Genomic DNA, 20,890 nt, shown 5'->3' on the forward strand with positions numbered 1-20,890 from the left:
CTCATTTTATGGGTACATAACATTGCTGAACCTAGACCTGACCAACTAAAGCATTCCCAGAATATAACACTGCCCTAAATCCAGGTGGTGAGTTATTTATTTTGTATGTGTATGTCACTATATTTGCGTAACTGCATATCAGTTGTAGCTGTAGGCTTGTTTAGACCCTTTTCAATGCCACAATGTAATGAGAGATCTCACCTAAACAACCTTTGTAAGCAATCATGCAGGCCCTTGTACTATATAGTTGTTGGTAGATTGTACAATTAGATTGTAATATTTGGCCAGTGTATGGCCAGCTTTAAAGTGTATACCAAGCAAAAAATAAAATGTTGTCTTACCTGTAAAATACATTTCTTGGAGTACATCTTTTTTTCTTTGGGCGGGCATTGAATTTACAGTGATCATCTTTTTATTTGCAGGTTTTAGAAAATAATTAATTGAGGGGTTTTAAGTAATTTTCAGGCCTAATCTTCACCTATGGTTCCAGAATGGCAAAAATAAATCAGGCAGTGATGGGGTTAAAAGACTACTGAAATTGTACAACTGTATTGTAGCTTTGATGACAAGCTTAAGTTCAACACTTAAATGAAAATTCAGCTGTATGTCAAGTTGTGTGGAACACAACTGGCCCTTAGGAGCAGTCAACAGTAGATTAAAGTGGAAGTAAATTCAGGAAGTGGAAGTAAAGCTAGAAAAATTCCGGGGAGGTAGGGATTTTTGGCAGAAAAAAAAAATCCAAAATCTCTTCTGCCAAAAAAACGTCCTCTTTCCCCTATCGATGATTTTTTTTTTTTTTTAACCTTCTGTTTACACTGTGCGGCACATGCGCTATACTTAGCCGATTCACAGCACCCCTAACAGAGGAGTAGGATGCAGCTCCTCCTTAATGGCCACCCAGTGGATGAATAGGATACCTGGGAAACTGGAAGTGTTGACGTGTTGAAGTGTTGGGGAAATGATGGCAGCAGGGGACCGAAGATTGAACAGTCAGCTTTAGGAGGGCACACTTGTAAGGCAAGTGTGTCCTAATGTGCAGGTATACTGTGCATTAGGACAAAAACCTCCCTTCTTGCAGCGCTTTCCCACTTTAAGGGAATGTCTTGTGCACAGACTTCTGTGCGGCTTCTAGTCTTTGTTTTTCTGAATCTAGTTCAATGCATTTCACACCACCTCTGCTTGCTGTGATTCATTTGTGCAGAATTTAGCATTACTGTTGAAACGAATAAAGGGAAAGGCGTCAGAAATGTCTTGCAAAATAGTTTTGGTGTCTTTTTATTGTGTATTTACAGGATTTCTGCAGTGATAAAGTTTTGCTAATATGTCATTCTCTTTAAGATGAGACTGCATTACTAACTGCTAGCTTGTGTTTCTGTACCTTTTCCAGCTAAATCAGTATTGTGCCAGAAGAGCAGTAGACCTCAGATTCCAATTTCCAATGCTACAAAGCGAAGTTTCATGGCAAGTCCGTCAACCACAGTAGATTCTCACAGTGAAACACGAAGCCACCTGCAGCCGGAGGAGGCAGAAAAGTTAGTATATTTTTATTCTTGACTATTTTTATTTTTTCACTGCTTGTTGTAGTGAGCAGGCATGACGGCCATAGGCTTGGCTAAATCTGTACGTTACCATTAACGGTTATCCTTATAGATTTATCCAATGCCCTTCAAAACTTACCTCTCCTCCAGTGATGAAATGTCCACGAGCTCCATTTCTGGCGCTGACATCTTCTCGCCGGCTTCTTCCAGGATCAGGGTCTTTGGCCACCTTGACTGGCCAGGACGTAATTATGTAACTTGCATGCATGAGCACTGGAATTCATTCATCCTGGCATGAAGATGTGCCAAGAATGTGCATTGAGCGACACATGCACTTGACTATGATAATGCACAAAAAGGAGTGTTCAAGAGTGTACAAAACCATTCCATGTACGGGTCACATTGTGTTTGTGCCACCATTTCCTGTAGCAGCCAGATGTTATCCACATGTAGTCTCAGTAGACATATTGGAAAATATTCACAATCTAATGTAAAGATGTGTCTCCCATAGCAACAACACTGCGGCTACAAATGAATGTTTGTCAGTCTAGCATCACTTATAAATGTTTAACAACTGTAACGCTGTATACGGATTGTAAAATGTCCACAATTTTGTGTAAAGTTCTGCTATAGTCTCAGCAACAATGCTGCAGCTTTATATACATTTGCATCAATCCAACACCACTAATGTCTATTCAGCATGGTGCTGAACTTGGTTAACTGTTTAATAGTCCAGTCCCCAATGTCCTTAGTAATAACCCCATCCCCCTCTGCTGCCCAAATGTTAAATTACTTCTGTTTGTTAATAAGATTGTCTCTCCTGGCACAATTTTGTATCACTCTTCTTTGTCATGGATCCTACTGTATGACATGCTATTGTAGTGTACCCAATCTAACACAATAACATTGCCCCCCTTGTGAGAGGATTTCACCACAATGGAATCATCATTCTCAAGATGCTATAATGCATCTTGAGATGCCTTATCTTAAGATTAATGAATGTCTCGTTCTTTTTGGGACATGTTGTCCCCCTCACTGATTGTCAATAATTGTCCCCCAATTCAGTACATTGTTTAAGTGAAAACAAAATTTGCAGATTAATGTAAAGAGCTGTAACCTTGGACCTGTTTTTACATTTTAAATCCATGTTCCTTCTACTCTATCCAAAGCTTCTAGAATAGAGTAGGGATATCCAAAGTTCATCGTTCTAGAAGGTCTGCCAAACATTTCAAAGCTCGATGCTTCGTTTGTGACATGTCTGTCCGCTTTTTGAATAAACCCATTCAAGGGTCAATTCTTTTTCCTGTTGTGTAAAATTTTCAATTGGACTTTACTTGCCGAGCAGTGCATATCTTTCACTACTTTAAAATGATCAAATTTTGACATGGGACAAAAGGTAAGGCCTTTACAAAATGAAGCTGCACACTGTTAGAGAAGACCTCAGTGTAACTTCACATAAGATTGTGGATGTTTTGCAAGTTATTTATGCACCATTCAGAATAAACATTAGTGGTGCTGGCGTGATGCACAAATGTATACAGCTGCAGCACTGTTGCCATAAGAGACTATAGCACAATTTCAAAAAACATTGTGGGCATTTTGCAATCCACATACTGCAATACCTATGGAGGCCAATGTTAAAGTTGTTAGACCGTTACAAGTGGTGACATGTACTGTGGGTGACTTGTTACTGTGATGACACGTACTGTGGATTCCTTGTTACTGTGATGACACGTACTGTGGATTCCTTGTTACTGTGATGACATATACTGTGGATTCCTTGTTACTCTGATGACATGTACTGTGGGTGACTTGTTACTGTGATGAAATGTACTGTGGGGGACTTGTTAGTGTATTGATAGTCACGTACTGTGGATTGCTTGTTTATGTGAAATAACATCTTAAAGGAGAACTATGAGATGAGTGATTTCCACTCGCCTCATAGTTCTAGCCGACCTGTGACAATGAGACTGTCACAGGTTGGCTGTAGCTCGCGGTATACTGAGGTTAGGGTAACGGGAGGATGCTAGTTTGTGTCCTCCCGTTACCCTAAGGAGAACTATGGGGAAAAACACTGACCCCATAGTTCTCCTTTTAAGTGGATAATAACCAGTTACATCATGCATGCACAGTTGTCATAAGTGGACACTAGGGATGTCCAGATACCAGTCCAGATACCAGTCCAGATACCAGTCCAGATACCAGTCCAGATACCAGTCCAGATACCAGTCCAGATACCAGTCCAGATACCAGTCCAGATACCAGTGCCGATACTTGGCATTTTCATGAGAACTACCAGGGTTGCAGTTGGGACTCCACAATTGTCCTGAAATCATTAGTCTGTAGTGTTTTAGAAAAATTGTCACATGACAATAAACAAAAATGTATCAGTACTTGTATCTGTGAGTACTTGGGCAAGTATCATTACTTGTACTTGCAAAAATGGTATCTGTGCATACCTTTTTATATATGTTTTATAAAAACAAAATCATACATTAAAAAAGAGATGTACCAATCCCAGGAGCTCCGTGTGGTCCTTACAAATGACAGCTGCCTCCTAACTTTTGAATTTTTCTCTAGCTTAGTCCTGGAGCTCGAAAAGTATCTGTACATGTACCGAGTACGGTACTTGGTATCAGTGCATTATTCAAGTTGGTCCTTGATTGAGCCTTTCCATCTTTGGAAATGCACAGCTGTATTATCAAAGGGCAGTCTTACCATTAAATTATTAATTCAGCCAGGATAGTGCTTCTTTTATTTAACTGAGGATTCCAAACCACATGAGGATATCATATTTAAAGCGACACTAAACTCAGGAGTTAAATCGTTAAAATGCATTCAAGTACCTTAACTATAAAAAAAAAAGATATCTTATTTGTGTATCAGTCGGCTGTAGATCCTCAAATCATCTCTGGATGGGTGCTGACACTCTCCTTCCTTCTGGAGGGTGACTACTTTTGTTCCCTATGGTCCCCGTGTGTGCTGTAAAGTAGTCACCGTTTCAAGCTCGCTCCTGTGATGGACTACAATCTCATGCTTAGTTTATTAATTTTTATTGAAGTTATAGTCTACTATGGGAGTGAGCTTGGAGAGTTGGCTACTTTTATCCATCTCCCTTTTTGAAATGGACATTGCCCTCTTTGCCTATTGTGGCGGTTGTGCATATATAGGCAATTGTGTGTTATTGCACATTGGAGTGCGAGTGCACACTTTGTGGCATGGCAGTTATGCGTTCTTATACAAGCGTGTTATTGTGTATTACACAACGGTGGTTGCACAGCCCTTTCTTGTGCATTAATAACCTTATGTAATGCAGTGTATAGATTTTATATGTAGAAGGTACTAATTTCTCATGTCCAGTGTTCGTTTGCTCTTGAATATGTATTTGATGTATTTAAAAAAAAAAATTATATTATGTACATTTGTTGTTGCTATTTTATGATGTAACGCAAATAATATCTCTTTCAATGGGGTACAAAGGATAATCCAGGTCCTTAGGGTTCCAAATTTTATGTTTTTAGTGATGTTTTATATAAGATCATGAAGTAAAAATGCTTGTGCTATAGCTGAGTAAACTATTGTTCATGTAATGCGTATTACTGTTTGGTTAGTTTTTGGGGGGGGGGTTGAATTGCACACAGCGTCTATTCGATTTTTCAATTTTTTTTTCATATTTACCTTATGTGCGCTCCAATTTACATGTTGAGCACCCACTTGTCTTTTAATTCACAATATATACTTCACAAAGAGTTAGTTCTAACACGTTTGGAACTCCCATTTGATATGAAAGATCATTCCAGCACAGCTCATAAAGAAAAATGATTTAGGAGTCCCTTTCCAATTTAAGTTAATGGTCCTGCTGATGATCATTTAAATATTTCCATGATGAACAAAACATTTTTTTGAATGAAGTTAAATTACATGCCATCCCAGATCACATGAGCTTTCTGCATTGTGATTTTAATAATTGTTTGTACTACTTCTGCTTGTTTTCCACTGTTGTTACACAAGCCCTGTAATTATTTTTTTTTTTTTAATTAATTACTGTGTAGCGGGAAAAGCAGCACCGCATTCAGTCCATCCCATCCGCTCTTGCCCTTAAGACAGAAGCAGCAGAAGACTGTACATTCAGACGAGAGTCCTAGTAAGTATAAGCTTTGCATTGTTGCATCTGGCCGAGCAATGTTTAAGAAGACCTGTAGTTAAACACTGACCTTAGGACCACTTGTTCTCCTTACATATCTTTTTATGATGAAGGGAAGTAAGCATGATGTGTCTTTCATCTGCTGCATTAAGTTTCCTTGTCCGGCCACTGCGTCTATAGTCGTCAATGTGGCCTGCTTCTTTGTGCTGCTTAAAAATAGCTTAAACAGATATCTTCAAATCTGAGTCTGCTTTGAAATTGTTGCATGGGAGAGATCTTGCTGATGCAGTAACACTAGCATAAAAGAAAAATTGTGTGCGAACTGTCTTACAGATGAAGGCGGTTCAAGGGTTAACCAATGGTGGGGGGCAAACCACAATGTTATTTTAAAAAAAAGAAAATTTACTTTATTTGATCAAAAACTGACATTAAAAAATTGCTGAACACAGAGCTGACAGTTTCCTGTCCAATAATTAAAACCGATGATTAGTCAAACTGACTTCAATCTATTTTTTAGGCTGAACCGCCTTCATCTGTAAGACAGTTCGCACACAATGTTTCTTTTATGCTGCAAGTTTTGGTTACAGGTGGGGTAGACGAACCCGTCAAAAACAAAAATAAGGGTGATTCAAAGAGCTTGTTATCTCCAGGAGTGTAACAAACCCAGTATCACATGATGCAGTAACACTACCTTGGGTGTTGTTGCTGTGCTCAGTCTTGCCATGTTATATGACCTGTGACATGACACTGTCTTCCACAACCTCACCTTAGTAGCAGAGTTTGGCTGTTACTCACCCAGTTTTAAGCCTCCTACACAGCTGTTTCAGTTAATGACGGTATTTCAACCTACATATGAAATTGATAACCATTAGCACCTGCTTGGTATAATTGGTTAATCGTACACCTGATTCTAGTCCTACAAAATCCCTGACTTGGTTTAAGAATTGGTGCTGGCTTGATGTCAAAGCGTTGTCGCAACAAATATTGATTTCATTTTGATTTTTCTTCTGTTCATTCACTTTGCATTTTGTAAATTGATCAACATACCGTATTTTTCCGTCTATAAGACGCCCCCAACTTTTCTTACCCAAAATTCAGAAATCAATATTTGAAATGATATAATGCATCACACTTACCTCTGAGTCAATCACTTTATGCTCCGACATTACCTCACTGGGCACTGGCTACGCATTCTTGCTTTACAGCATTTTTCACACCTGCCTAAAACTTTTGCACAGTACCGTACATGCAACTTTTAATTTACTATAGGTCAACTTAACTTACAGGCCTTGAAACCATATATGATGATTTCTTTGCCCATTATTAATTCGTGTTTATCTTCTATTGAAGGACAAAGCTTGATGATAGTAAGCAACATAGATCGGACTACGTTCTTTTTTTTTTTTTTTCCTTCCTCCTACCTTTTGCTTCACATTTTTAGTCTCTCTCTCTCTCTCTCAATACTTAACATGCATGGCATTGAACTGTTATCACTGTAGGTGAACCACCACAAATAACTAAATTTTTCTTCAATCTGAGTGGGTAGGCAGTGTAAGCAAAGCAGTGTCTCTTCCGCCTTTATTCAGAAGATATACTAGCTGAATTGTCTTACTAAACCTTACTTTTCAGTAACTGTAAATGAGAACTGCTTGTACATGTGTCTAGTGCTTAAAAGCTCATTATGAAAATATTTCTCCATATAGGTCACAGAGATCGTGCTAATTCTTTGACACAAACTGATGTGCCACCTCGATCATCAGTGCTGGCTTGGGCAGAGAAAAAGCCAAGGTTAGTAAGTCCACAGTGTAACTTTTTTTTTTTTAGTTACCTTCAGTAGTAAAGTTGCCACTGTGCAAAATTCTTGTCTTTTGAAATTTCTCAATTGTATCTTACAATGGGATACCCAAGCAAAAATCTACTCCATGTTGACTGTAAGGAGTTACTTCTAGTCACCAAGTGACCAGCATAGTGTCAGAAAAAGCAGAGTCTTCTGGACCACTGACGTTCTTTCTGAGCTCTGAAGCTCCACACTGTAAACCCACTTCTCCCTTGCCGATTAAAAGGTTGCCATCTGGCTGTCATAGACCCCGTAGGCATGCAGTTTAAGAAAGGCTGTCATAAAAAGACATACTGGGCTATAATTGCTGACTTTCTAAAAATGCTAGTTGCTGGCCTGCATAATGATCTAATGTCTTCAAAATGTCCTGAATTATGATTCAAAATACATATGTTGATGAGGAAACTGCAAGAAAAGGCAGAAGGTCCTGCTTTGTGTTCTTGTTCTGGATTGGTGCCGCAAATGATTGAAGTAAGAAGGTTAGCACTGTAACCAGGTTGCTCACATTTGCAAGAGTTGTCAGCATATTTAATTCATGACAAGCTTCCCTAAGGTATGTAGGATGCCTTTTTTTTCTCTCCTTTTAAAAATAATGCTAGCTAATGCTTGATACAAGTATGCGGATCATGAATTTTGAGGTCACTGGCTGATTATCAGTTTTTCAGAAAGTATTAAAGCCAGAGCCAGCCAGGCTACTAGTATTTTCAGAAGATAGAAATTACAGTTACTGCATTTCTCTCCTTACACATATACTTTAAAGCTCTACTTCACCCACAGGTGGGCACTCTTCCTGATATAGATAGATAGATATCGATATATAGATAGATAGATATCAATATATAGATAGGTAGAGATATCGATATATAGATTTTTTATTTATTTTTTTAAAGCCCAAGTTCTCCTACAAGATCATTCCCCCTTTATTCAGTTTATTGGGAACTGTACTTTGTATTGCTGTCACATATCAGAGCATGACTTTAAGGCTGGTATTAATCTGTATTATTTGTGTTCTGCACAGGCCCCTCTCCCAGCCTCCGTTTGCCCTTCACTGTGCTGATGATGTTGACGTGGCCTCCGGAGACAGTATTAGCCTTGCACGGTCCATCAGCAAGGACAGCTTGGCTTCAAACATCATAAATGCCACTCCTAAACACCATATGCCTATTTCATCTGCACCTATCAGTTCAAGGAGCCTTCTAGGACATGTAGACATGGAGGACGAAGAGGAAGAACTTGTTGCATATATTAGATCAGGTCACACACCAGATCAAGGAGACCTTGAATTACAGAGCTTCTCTTCACGAACTGCTAGTCAGCAGACAACAGCCAGGTCTCCAAGGAGGCCACAACCAGATGTTGAAAAAACGGACAGCTTCTTCTTAGAACCTCTAATGCCTGCGGTCCTTAAACCTGCAAAAGAAAAACAAATTGTCCTTAAAAGGGACGAGTATGGTGAAGGCAAGCCAAAGGGATTTGGTCCTAGATGTGAAATTGAAGGCACTACTCAATCTTTTCCCCGAAGAAAAATCACTACTAACCACACTGCACATGATTTGAACAGAACTTATACCCCTGTCTGTAGTTCAGAGTTTCCAGCCACAGAAAGTCCTAGGATAGAACCTTTACAAGCATCCTTGGAAAGCGTTACTGGGTCTTTTCGGCCTCTTGCTTCCAGTAGCGTTGATCCATCTGTTGAACCTAGTAGTGGATTTTTCCTTCATGATTCTAATTCAGACGATGATGTAAAGCTGGCGCATCTCCTTCTAGATAACGTCAAAGTTCCAGAAAGCACATGGACGTTATCAAGGCAAGACTCTGACTCAGACAATCTCGATCTAGAAGAAGAGTGTGACCAAGCCCTCCCTCCACCTCCTCATCCGGTATGCAAATACATTGGTGAAGAAGAGTCTGCTAAACTGCAGGAAGACATGAAAGTAAAGGAGAACGATGACAAAGATGATGGCAGTGGACGCTCTAGTCCCTGTTTAAGCACCATTTCCCAAGTCAGCAGTGTCTCATTGGCTAGCGGCAGTGTACGAATGACTAGTTTTGCAGAAAGAAAGTTTCTAAGACTTAATAGCTATGAAACAAAATCTAGTACCAGCAGTTCACAGAAAACCACCCCAGATGGTTCTGAATGCTGCCCTACTCCACTGACCACCTGGAAGCAACGGAGGGAACAGAGTCCTGGGGGACAAAACAAAGACCACGTCAATATCTTAGCTTCTGAACTGATACAACTTCACATGCAGCTGGAGGAGAAGAGGAGAGCCATCGAAGCTCAGAAAAAAAAGATGGAGTCGTTGTCAGCGCGTCAGCGTTTAAAACTGGGTAAGGCTGCATTCCTGCATGTCGTGAAAAAGAGTAAGCATGAAGGAAGCTCTCATCCATTTAGGCCAGAACGTTCACTGAAGGACTTCACCAAGCAAAGTGTAGATGAGGCAGACGCAGTAACCATCGCCTCTAAAGCCGAACATGTCCTCGAAAAAGTGGACCTCCCAAACGAAGTTTCCAAACAGCCAAAGGTTCAAGAAGTTTTAGAACAGAAGCCGAAAGGGCCCAATTTGGATGAAGGTGACGTGTGTAATGTGATAGCTGATGGTAGCCCCGATGATGCTGATTCTGAAGTTGATGTGAATGAGTGTAACCTCTCGATTGAAAAGCTGAATGAGACGATAAGCACCCTACAGCAGGCAATACTCAAAATATCCCAACAGCAAGAACTGCTCATGAAAGCCCCGGCCTCTGTGCTTCCAGCGCTCAAGAATAATAGCCAGGACCTCAAATTAAACCCACCTGTTCACTTTGTGGAGCCCCTTTCTCCACCAGGAGCTGGCACAGGACCTCGTAAAAACCGTTTTGGTCAGGGTCGAACCCCACGTTCTTCTCGAGCCTCTGAACATAAAATGTCTAAAGAAAAAATGCAGAACTCTTCCCGTGTTATAACCCCAACTCAGAGCATAGAGACCTTACCTCATTTAAAACCGATTCCAGCTGTAAAATCGCCCATCACCCCTTCAGCCGACATTGCATCAGATCAAAGTGCAGAGCAAATCGAGGGGCATTCTGATAAACCCTCGGGTGCCTTCCGGCTACATGAGGAAGTCTACCAGCGGACATTTGTTCTTTCCACTTCCAAAGATGCCAATATTATATCTGAACAAGCGCACAAGGACATGCGGGTGGCTTGTGTGGGCTCCTCGGAGAATTCTGGAAAAGAAAACGTTCCGGTTGATGAGCGGCTCAAGAACAAGTCTAGCCTGATAGAAGTTGACCTTTCTGAGCTTAAAGATCCAGAAGAAGAGGAAGGGACAGATAATCCAGAGAAGTCCACAGATATCATTGGGGAGGATCAGAAATCTGGTCTCGGGTTTTTCTTCAAAGTGAGTCATGTGGTTTTTTTTTGTTTTGTTTGTTCTCGCTCTGCAGTAAATCACAGCTGACCCTGTTTCTTCCAGTCTGACAAAAACGTAAGTGTTTTCTGGGAACTGTGACCTCAGTTTTTCACCTCAGCAATTGTCCAGAGGGATTGAGGTGCTTTCCTTCAGGTTCTGAAAGTTGCTTGGAGAGATTTTCATGTGGAGTATAATTGATCTATAACACCCACTACTATCCCACTCTAATTCCTGCTAGATAGATATCTCTAAAGTTATATTTTTTCAAATATTGTTCTATGCATTGATTATCTCATAAGTGATTGGCTGCATTCTCTTGAAACATGATTCTAGCCACCAAAGCATTTGTTTGTTTCATGGTTGTAAAGTAAAAAGGCTTATATGAAATGCAACTTTCCATCACAGTTTTGTGTGTGACTGTGGTAGGGTCATTAGAAGATAAGCTTTTCTGGGACAGATGCTGATGTGAGTGGTTCAAGATTATGTCTAAACAGCTGCAGAATAGTTTGGCATTGTATAAAAGAGAGTGCGTGGTTGGGACGGTAGAGTGTATGTTCCTGTACTCAATAATTCAGTGTTTCTATACCGCATTCTGAAATATGTCGGAGTGATATAAATATGGTAATGTACATTGAATAAAACCTTCATTTGTTTTACTACTGATCTCGACTTTTTGCCTTATCACTTCTAGGATGACCAGAAAGCAGAGGATGAGCTGGCCAAGAAGCGAGCTGCCTTTCTGTTGAAGCAGCAGAAGAAGGCAGAGGAGGCCCGTCTAAGGAAACACCAGCTGGAGGCCGAAGTTGAATTAAAGAGAGACGAAGCCCGGTAAATAAGCAAAGAGCATGTAACGGATGTCATAAATATGAAAGTCACAATCAATGTGGTTCTCAGCACGGCTTGGGAAGTTAGTTGTGTTCATTACATATAGCAACATCCAGGAAATTGTATGGGCTAATGCATTAGGGCAGCACAAAGAGCAGAGTTCATAGAAATTATAATGGTTTCTTTACATTTTATAGCCGAAAAGCTGAGGAAGATCGGATACGAAAGGATGAGGAGAAAGCCAGAAGGGAACTCATCAAACAGGAGTATCTGAGACGGAAGCAGCAACAAATATTAGAGGAACAAGGCTTAGGACGTCCCAAACCTAAACCTAAACCCAAACCCAAACCCAAAAAGCCTCGCCCGAAATCTGTCCATCGAGAGGAATCCTACAGCGACTCAGGAACCAAATATTCCTCTACACGTAAGATCACTCTTTCAAAGTATTGTAAATGGGGTTGTACTTCAGTCAGCGTTTGGCTCCTTTTTTGCATATTCCATAAGTTCCACCTCCTGTTTTGCTCCCTGATAACTGAACAGATTCTAAGAGCTTGTATTCCTCCCTTTTCCATCTTCTGCATCACTCCTTTATACCTGAAAAAGATTGTAACTGTTTCCATCTTCTGTACTTCTTCCTGATATATTGTAAGATGAATGAATTGTGGACTACAGTCTCTTTGTGTCTTAGACACTGAATATTCACAATGTATAGTTCTGAGCTTGCTGAAGTCCTCATACTGAGTTTTATATACAGCCTATATCTCCCACTTTGTTTTTCTGTAGCTGATAACTTAAGCAGCGCACAGTCTGGCTCTAGCCTGTCATTGGCATCTGGTGCAACTACAGAAGCTGAAAGTGTCCATTCAGGCGGAACGCCATCACACAGGTACTTTTTACTACAGTTTGTCTGTGCTTTTGTTGAGAAGAAATTCAGTTTTTGTGTTTATAATGAATCCACCCGAAGTACAGCATTTTTCGCTCCATAAGACGCACTTTTTCCCCCCAAAAGGCAGAGGAAAATGTGTGTGCGTCTTATGGAGCGAATCCCTGTTATTTTTTTACATTTAGCCCTGCTAAAGCAGAGCTAAACGTACAGTGGAAGCCTCTGCTCATTTAATACAAGTGATCTATTCACATGAGGCGCACCGGTACATAGGAAGCAGGCAGTTTCTGTGACAGAAGCTGCAGTAAGTGACTGCTGAGACAGGTCGTGGTTTTCGGGTCCCCCGATTCTCTGAGGGACCCGTGACCACGGGATAGGAGCTCACCATAGAGGCCCCAGAGCAGACGGAGAACATCTGTTCTTTGTCTGCTCTGTGTGATTACTGAGACCGTGGCGCTGTAATCACAGCGCCACCTGTCTCAACAGTCACTTACTGCAGCTTCTGTCACAGAAACTGTGACAGAAACTGCCTGCGTCCTATGTACCGGTGCAAAATACAATATTTAAAGAAGTGCCAGAATTCCAATTTGTACAATGCTTGTTTTCAAATCTATACACATTTTCTAAGGCATGGAAATAGTAATATACACCACAGTGCTCCGTAAGAAAAAGTTCTCCCACATCAACCTGAAGGGAAAGGGCTGCCGTCCTCAAGGCCACCGGGAAGTACCCTCACATATCATGTAAAGCAAAAAACAGACAGCGCCCTCTCCTAGTGTAAAAACATTTATTTTAAAGAGTAAACATTTTTTTACATAAAAACTACTCGCATGGAGGTAAATTGTTCACATTCTGTTGCTTTTCTCAATTTACCTCCGCGTCAGTAGTTTTTATGGAAAAAAAATGTATACTCTTTAAAATAAATGTTCTTACACTAGGAGGGGGCGCTGTCTGTCTTTTGTTTTACATTCTAAGGTATGGGTTGGAAATGACTGACAAGGAGCTGGGAGACAAATTCAGTAATATTTGTACTGAAGAATCAAAAATGGTTAAGCACTCTCTCAAAGATGTTCAAAATTTTAGGCTGACCAAAATTTTAAGCTCAGATACGTCCCTGATGATGACAAGCAGGCAGATCTGCTCTTTCTTGCATGAATTGTTTTAAAACAGTTACAGCAGCATGGTAGTTTGATCAGCTCCTGTGCTACACAGCAGAGCAGAGGATCAGGACTGATCACTGGATTTCTCATCAAGTTGGTGTCTCTCAAGCAGTAGAACATTTTCTTTTAGTTTTTTGAGTCATTGTGTTTTTTTTCCCCCCCACCATTCTTAGAGTGGACTCTGTGGAAGCTTTGTCACTGGGAAGCAGACACCAGAGCAGAAATGCAGAGCGTGATTGGGAGAATGCATCCACTGCATCATCTATAGCATCTGTGGCGGAATATTCAGGTGCGCCATTCTCTCGTCACTCATTTTCATGATTCTTAACTTTGATGTTTTCTGGTTGTTCTAAATGTTAGGGGTTGCCATGGGCTTCCTCACAATATCACAAACTGAAAATTATAAATACAAAATCAAATAGGGAATTAAAGTTATGAAAGTCCGATTATGATTTCTAAAATATATATTTGAAAATTTATATTTAAAGTAAATACTTATAGGCAGCTGTTTTGGGTTTTTGTTTTGTTCCTGGAGTGTACTCTTTTAAAGTGTACCTGTAGTCACATCTATTGTGTTTTAGTGGTAGCTGGATGGCCACCTAAAGCTTGACTACACATAGTTTCCTTTCAGATTGGAGCAGGCGCTCTGTTATTCGTTTACCATTGTCAGCTAGGAAGTTGCAACTTTAGATGGTGTCTTGCTGCTGGTCACTAAATATGATGAGTGGTGTCAACATCCAAAAGCACTGACATCCCATCTGAATTCAGTATTTTCATAGGAGATCCCTAGGTATAAAGGGAAAAATAAAGATGTTTGTTAGAACCTGTAAACTCTAGCTGCACCTGCTTTTTTTCTGGACTTCACTTCAGTTGCTTTTAGCTCAAATCCATTTTAATATTTGATACATTTCTTGAATAATGCATTTGAATATCCTTTTTTGATTATTTCTATCACACAAAGTGTCACTAAAGTAAAAATAAAAATACATATATGCTTTAGGTTCCAATACTCAATTATTTCCTCTTGTTTTTTGTACATTTAATTCCCATCAATATCTTTAGAATCATTCCAAAGGTCACCTGCATTCATTTCCGTTATGCCTGTGTCACACAGTGTATTCTGCTCTCTCAGTATGTCACTTTGTAGCCACCCATGAGAGCAGAGACTGCAAGTGTAAGTGATGATGAGTGATGAGCTCAAGTGGAAGAACACATCCCTGGCATCCCTTTAAATGAGCATGATCCTCCCTGCTGATCAGCCACATGCCCGCCTAAAGTGTCTTGGGGATGTGGTATTTCACTTGGGTTCAGATGGAACAGCAGTATAGTGACTGAGCTACAAGGCTACATAGGCAGATTTTTCTGCATTCAGCAGGTATCAACGCCGCCCATGCCTTTTAGTACTCTTTTAATGCCCCATCATGATCAAACGCTATTAATTTTTATATATTTATCTCTGACATATGCCATAGTGCTGTAAAGGGAGCACTGCACAATTAAGATCACTTTCTGCACCAGATTAAAGTATAATATCTCATATACAAATGCCTTTTGCATACTCGGGGCCAAGAGGAATAGCTTGTTAACCTGGTACAGTATAGTTATAACAATTGATATTCCTGCTGCTTTTTTTAGGTCCAAAACTCTACAAGGAGCCAAGCAGCAAGTCCAATAAACCAATAATCCACAATGCTATATCACACTGCTGCCTGGCCGGGAGGGTGAATGATTCACAGAAGAACCAGACTTTAGATGTAAGTTAAATCAGCTTTGCAGATTTCACCTTTGTCTATCTAGAGTGGTCAGAATAAAGTTGTATGATTTCCAGTATGTTGCTGGGGTTAATGCATTTGCCTAAAATGTATCTTAAGGCAAATGTGTGAAACACCGTTTAGTTCACTTGTGTTCCTTTACATTTTAATAAATTATTGTTCAATTGAATTCTATCTTTTATATTTTAGTTGCTATGCACCAGCTGTATGTTAAAATCAGGCTTTCTGTGGCTACTCTGTCACCTGTGGGAAGGGAAAGTTTTATGTGGGCTTGACCATGGCAAAGATCTCAGTGTGGGCATGATGAGTGTGCTAGTGAACATTATTTATCTGTCCCTCACGACAACCTACTTGTTCCTCACGACAAGTACGTATGTACATGTCGTGATACAAAAAATATTCTTAACCAAAACTGTATTTAACAGTGCTGATTTGCAAATACAATTCAGAATACATGGCATAGGGCAGCACTGGATGGCAGTATGGGGTACAGATAGTACAACTATACCGGCGGAGCTATACCCGCGGAGCTATACCGGCAAAGGACTGCTCGACGAAAGGTACGTATAGCAGGGGGGAAAGTTGGCCAAATTTGAGCGGGAAATTCCATTTCTCAAATTACTTGGTAAAGTGAACTTGCCCTTTAATGTGCATTGTGCGTGTTAGAGCGCTGCTGTCTGGCTACCACAATATGCACACAGTGAAATGAGGGCTGCACTCAGCGTACACACACAATGCCATATGCGTGTGTTTATTCGGATGCAGATGGCGGGTGCAGTGGGGTTGGTTTTAATTTTGTAAAATGTTAATTTACTTAATTTTTTGTGCTATTTAAAAAAAAATGAGTGTATTATGTTTTACTTAATTTTGTTTACTTTTTTTACTTTATTGCTTTTTTATTTTCTTTATTTTTGTACTTTAAAAAAAAAATTCTATAACTTTTATCACTTTTTTGTTTTTCTATTTACTTTTTTAATTATTTGTTTTAACTTTTTTTATTTTTATTTTGTCCTACTTTTTTTCCACTTTCACCTCCAGTACAGGAGTTCTAGCACAGCACTGTGCTGGAACTCCTGTGACAGCTGAGATGGGAAGGCTGCGAGTGCAGCTCTCCCCTCATACTGTTTACACGGAGCATAGAATTCCCTGCTCTGTTCCACGCTCTCCATCCTGATCTAATTTGCCAATGAGCGGAGGACCCTGAAGACCACGGTGGGGATGGAGCCAGTGGGTGGGGAGAGAGCCGGCGGGAGTTGACCAAGACAGTGAGAAGGGGCAGATGCAGCGAGAGGGGAGGGGGTAGTGACAATCGGGCAGCTTTCAGGTGATCTTGAGCGGCTGTACAGCTGCTCGAGATCATTTGTACAAAACGGCTCCCACTCTACATTTAGCCCTGCTGCTTGCCCGAAGCAGGACTTAATGTAGAACGAAAGACGCCCGGGGCCTTGAACTGCATGTCCCATGTGTTGGGGCGATAGGAATTCCGCACCCCTGTACTGAGAACATTCACTTTTTTGCCTCCATTCGCACAAAACAATCATTGACATAGTTTCTCAGGACAAATGGCTGTGCGAATTGTTTATAAATACACCCCTATGTGTTTCGGTGGTGCATTAGTTGGCGTTACATTTAAATAATTGTATGTTTCCTCTATTGGTTTCGCATTCATGTACTCTGTTGGTTTCTCTTACGAAATGCAGGAGCTAGAAAAGTCTGACTCCAACCACTACATCATCCTGTTCCGTGATGCCGGATGCCAATTTCGAGCACTTTATTCCTATTACCCCGACTCTGAGGAAATCTGCAAGCTGACTGGAACAGGCCCAAAGAACATCAACAAGAAAATGATCGACAAACTATACAAGTACAGCTCGGACAGGAAACAGTTTACCGTCATCCCCGCCAAAACCATGTCTGTGAGCGTCGATGCACTGACTATCCATAACCACTTGTGGCAAGCCAAACGACCCGCGCTGCCAAAGAAGACTCCCCTGTGCAAGTAATGCTTCGCTGACAAGAGGTAACTGACCACCCTGGCTTTAGAGACCATGTTTATGCCTTCAGCGGATACAAATTCTGCAGCACTTTGAATGTTTTCTTCTTTCTTTTTTTCTCACCAAATGGAATTTTAACAAGATTTTAAACGGTAAAACAAATACAAAAAAGTACAAAGTACCGTTCCTGTTGCAGTTTCGTGTACATCCTGGTTCAAATTTCGCCTTCCCTGAAGCAAATTGAGATAAAGGAGATGCAATTTTCCATACCTGTTTGCCTACTATGTTCTACTGTAATATTGTAATCTGGTTTTCTCTCTCTCCATGGAAATTTAAGGAGCATGTTGCAAATAATTTTCCTGAATTTAAAAGGTGACTGTGAGGATGGCCTGTACCATCAAAGTAAGACTCCCAGCCAGCCCTGGAGGCTGTCATTGACTGACTCCCAGAAGTGGTGCTAGTTCTGAGTCACAACCCACCGCTGCAGCTTCACAGACACACACACACACACACACACACACACACACACACACACACACACACACGCACACTGCCAGGCAGTGAGAGTTCCCAGTGCTGGATAGGAACCTCCACTATTTCAAGTTCCTAAGCATCTTGATATGTTCTCTATCACTTAAACAAGCAGTGATCCTCAATAGCTGCTGACATCTTGGCAACATGGCCGCCTTTTCTGATTATGCTAGCCTATCTCTGAAAATCACCAGAACTCAGAATCAAAGTGTCTGCAAGTAAGTTGTATCACCTGCTGCCCTCTTCGCTGCCGACTATGGATCTACGAGAATGACTGACGTGTTAGAATTGTATGCAGCTGCCCGTCAACACATACAATGAATACCTTTGACGGATTTGATGCTTGAAAATTCATAGTTTTTTTTAATATAGCGGTACAATATTTTTTTTTTTTTCCCAAGGAATATTTTGCTCTGACATATTCATCCCTAAAAGTGTAAGGTATAGAAAGTAGGTAGATTCCACACTGAGCACGGTACTGCTGTCTATATCTGATATAACGGTGCACTTAAAGAACAACACAGTCTTTTTTAATGGTTTTATGATGTGTTAAAATTGTAATAATAATATTTGTTGCTGTGTACTCTGCAAAAAGCACACTTCAGAGAAGCTCGTGTGCTTACCTTGACAATATATATTTATATTTTTTTTTTTGAGGGGGGTTATTTATTATTTGAAGGAAATATTTTTCTTTGCTTTCTCTCCAAGAAAACAAAAACGAAGTATCTTCGCAATCAAGATAACTGTTATGTTTCTCAAATTCCGAAGGCTTGTTTTTACCTGCTACAAACAGGTCCATTTGTTACAGCTTTCTGCTTCAACAATAAACCCCAAAAACACTAAACGCTATTTTTATTTTAAGATGGAATGCACTTTGGACATTTGTTTCTCTCTCTCTTCCCCATATGACTTCACTAAACATAATGTGAATTTATGTTACAGTTTAAATTAAACATGACACATTAAATATTTAAATAATATATTTTTTGAGAGTATTATTTTCTTTTTTTTTTTTTGGTTTGCACAAGTTTTACGTTTTGAAGTATTACTTGAATTTAGAGGCTAGTACTGAAGATGTTCTTAAGTACTCTAAAGCAGGTTTAGGTGTCTTGTAGTGCGCTAGCTGTTGTGGAACTACAAGTGACCGCACACAATTGTCAGGTTTGGGAAGTTTAGGGCGATCTCAAAAGTTCCCTGGCATGCCTGCTATTTTCCAATCCTTGTGTGCTACTTTATGCTGTTATTTGTAGTTCTGCACTGCAGGTCTTTTTAGCCTGACGCAAGATCATTTTGTTTTTTTGTTTTTTTTTTTTTTTATATTATGTTGTCCAGATGTAGAACGGTTGACTCTTCATTGACCGGTTTCAGAAGTCTGTTTAAATGCCCATAATGCCCTTCCATGCTTTTCTCTTCTTGCTGCAGTTTTGTATATACTTGTTGTTGTCTATGTATATAACCAAAAGCTTTATAAGTCTACAGTGCTGAATGATTTGTTACCATGCTGTCCCCATGCCTGTGTTCCCCTCCCCTCACCATGGTTTATTTATTTTATAAAGGCACTGAACTGAAATAAAATTAAATACTGTGTATATATACGGCTTTTGGGGTTTTCTTAATATTTTCTATTTTATTTTCATCTAATTCTGTGTGCATAGAGTAGTAGTCAAAGTTAAAAAGCAGAACTATGACGTTTTTGTTTTTTTTATGCGAACACTTTGCAATTGCAAATAGAGCTGCAGCTAACTATTATTTTCATAATCGATTAGTTAACCGATTTATTAAGTTCGATTAATCGGATAAAAAAAATGGCTCCAGTGATGGACTACTAGTTTGTACTGAGATTGTAGTCCATCATGGGAGCAAGCTTGGAGCGGTGGAAATAAAAAAAAGTGTGGTGTGCAATATAGTACATTATACAGCGACGCAGTGCAGAATACCAGCAGCTATAGAGGAATACAACAAATCGCAGCAATAGTACATTATACTATAATGTTCTATTGCTGGGATTTGTAGTCCTCTGTAGCTGGTTTTATCCTGCGTTGCGCTGTATAATGTTCTATTGCTGGGATTTGTAGTCCTCTAGCTGGTGATATTCTGCAGTGTGCTGTATAATGTACTATTGCTGGGATTTGTATTCCTCTATAGCTGGTGGTATTCTGCAGCGTATAATGATTATATGGTGCAATGCAGAATACCAGCAGCTATAGAGGAATACAGCAAATCGCAGCAATAGTAAATTATATTATAATGTACTATTGCTGGGATTTGTTGTATTTCTCTATAGCTGGTGGTGTTCTGAGTTGCGCTGTATAATGTACTATTGCTGGGATTTGTAGTCCTCCTAACTGGTGGTGTTCTGCAGTGTGCTGTATAATGATTATACGGCGCAATGCAGAATACCAGCAGCTATAGAGGAATACAGCAAATTGCAGCAATAGTACATTATACTTTAATGTATTATTGCTGGGATTTGTAGTCCTCTGTAGCTGGTGGTGTTCTGCTTTGCGCTGTATAATATACTATTGCTGGGATTTGTATTCCTATATTGCGGGCGGTATACTGCATTGCGATGTATAATGGTTATACAGCGCAATGCTTAATACCAGCAGCTATATAGGAATACAACAAATGCCAGCAATAGTACATTATACATACAGTGTATAATGTATTGCTGGGATTTGTAGTCCTCTATAGCCGATGGTACATATACAGCACAATGTACCATCAGCTATAGAGGACTACAAATCCCACTACACCAGCAATACATTAATACAGCACCATGTGGGGGGGTAGAATGCAGGCTTACCCAAG

The 20,890-nt window shown here is 40.1% G+C and overlaps 1 protein-coding gene and 1 long non-coding RNA gene across 4 annotated transcripts in view; one reads left to right on the top strand and one right to left on the bottom strand.

Annotated features, from left to right (window-relative positions):
* The window catches only part of CAMSAP1 (calmodulin regulated spectrin associated protein 1), a 40,006-nt gene extending 22,320 nt beyond the window's left edge, over positions 1–17,686 (top strand). Inside the window, exons 8-19 of one of the 2 annotated variants that reach the window (XM_018563722.1) lie at positions 1,388–1,492; positions 3,708–3,730; positions 3,946–3,989; positions 5,591–5,682; positions 7,386–7,470; positions 8,538–10,902; positions 11,606–11,742; positions 11,937–12,163; positions 12,523–12,625; positions 13,956–14,071; positions 15,418–15,536; positions 17,255–17,686. In XM_018563722.1, the coding sequence (XP_018419224.1) occupies positions 1,388–1,492; positions 3,708–3,730; positions 3,946–3,989; positions 5,591–5,682; positions 7,386–7,470; positions 8,538–10,902; positions 11,606–11,742; positions 11,937–12,163; positions 12,523–12,625; positions 13,956–14,071; positions 15,418–15,536; positions 17,255–17,557 (3,719 nt within the window). In that variant the 3' untranslated portion in view covers positions 17,558–17,686. Of the gene's footprint in view, positions 1–1,387; positions 1,533–3,707; positions 3,731–3,945; positions 3,990–5,590; positions 5,683–7,385; positions 7,471–8,537; positions 10,903–11,605; positions 11,743–11,936; positions 12,164–12,522; positions 12,626–13,955; positions 14,072–15,417; positions 15,537–17,254 lie in introns of both variants that reach the window. The other variant, XM_018563721.1, reaches the window with a different exon arrangement.
* Positions 17,687–17,905: 219 nt separating this feature from the next.
* On the bottom strand, positions 17,906–18,433 carry LOC108792847. Of its 2 annotated transcripts, none has more exons than XR_001941595.1 (2): positions 18,088–18,433; positions 17,906–18,035 (listed from the first exon to the last, which is right to left on the bottom strand). It is a non-coding gene; the product is annotated as an uncharacterized LOC108792847 (long non-coding RNA). The 2 variants fall into 2 exon arrangements; XR_001941596.1 differs by having other exon boundaries at positions 18,080–18,433.
* Between the last annotated feature and the right edge of the window lie 2,457 nt (positions 18,434–20,890).

The sequence above is a fragment of the Nanorana parkeri genome, unplaced genomic scaffold, assembly GCF_000935625.1.
Source record: "Nanorana parkeri isolate BGI_ZX_2015 unplaced genomic scaffold, ASM93562v1 scaffold689, whole genome shotgun sequence".
Taxonomy (NCBI): domain Eukaryota; kingdom Metazoa; phylum Chordata; class Amphibia; order Anura; family Dicroglossidae; genus Nanorana; species Nanorana parkeri.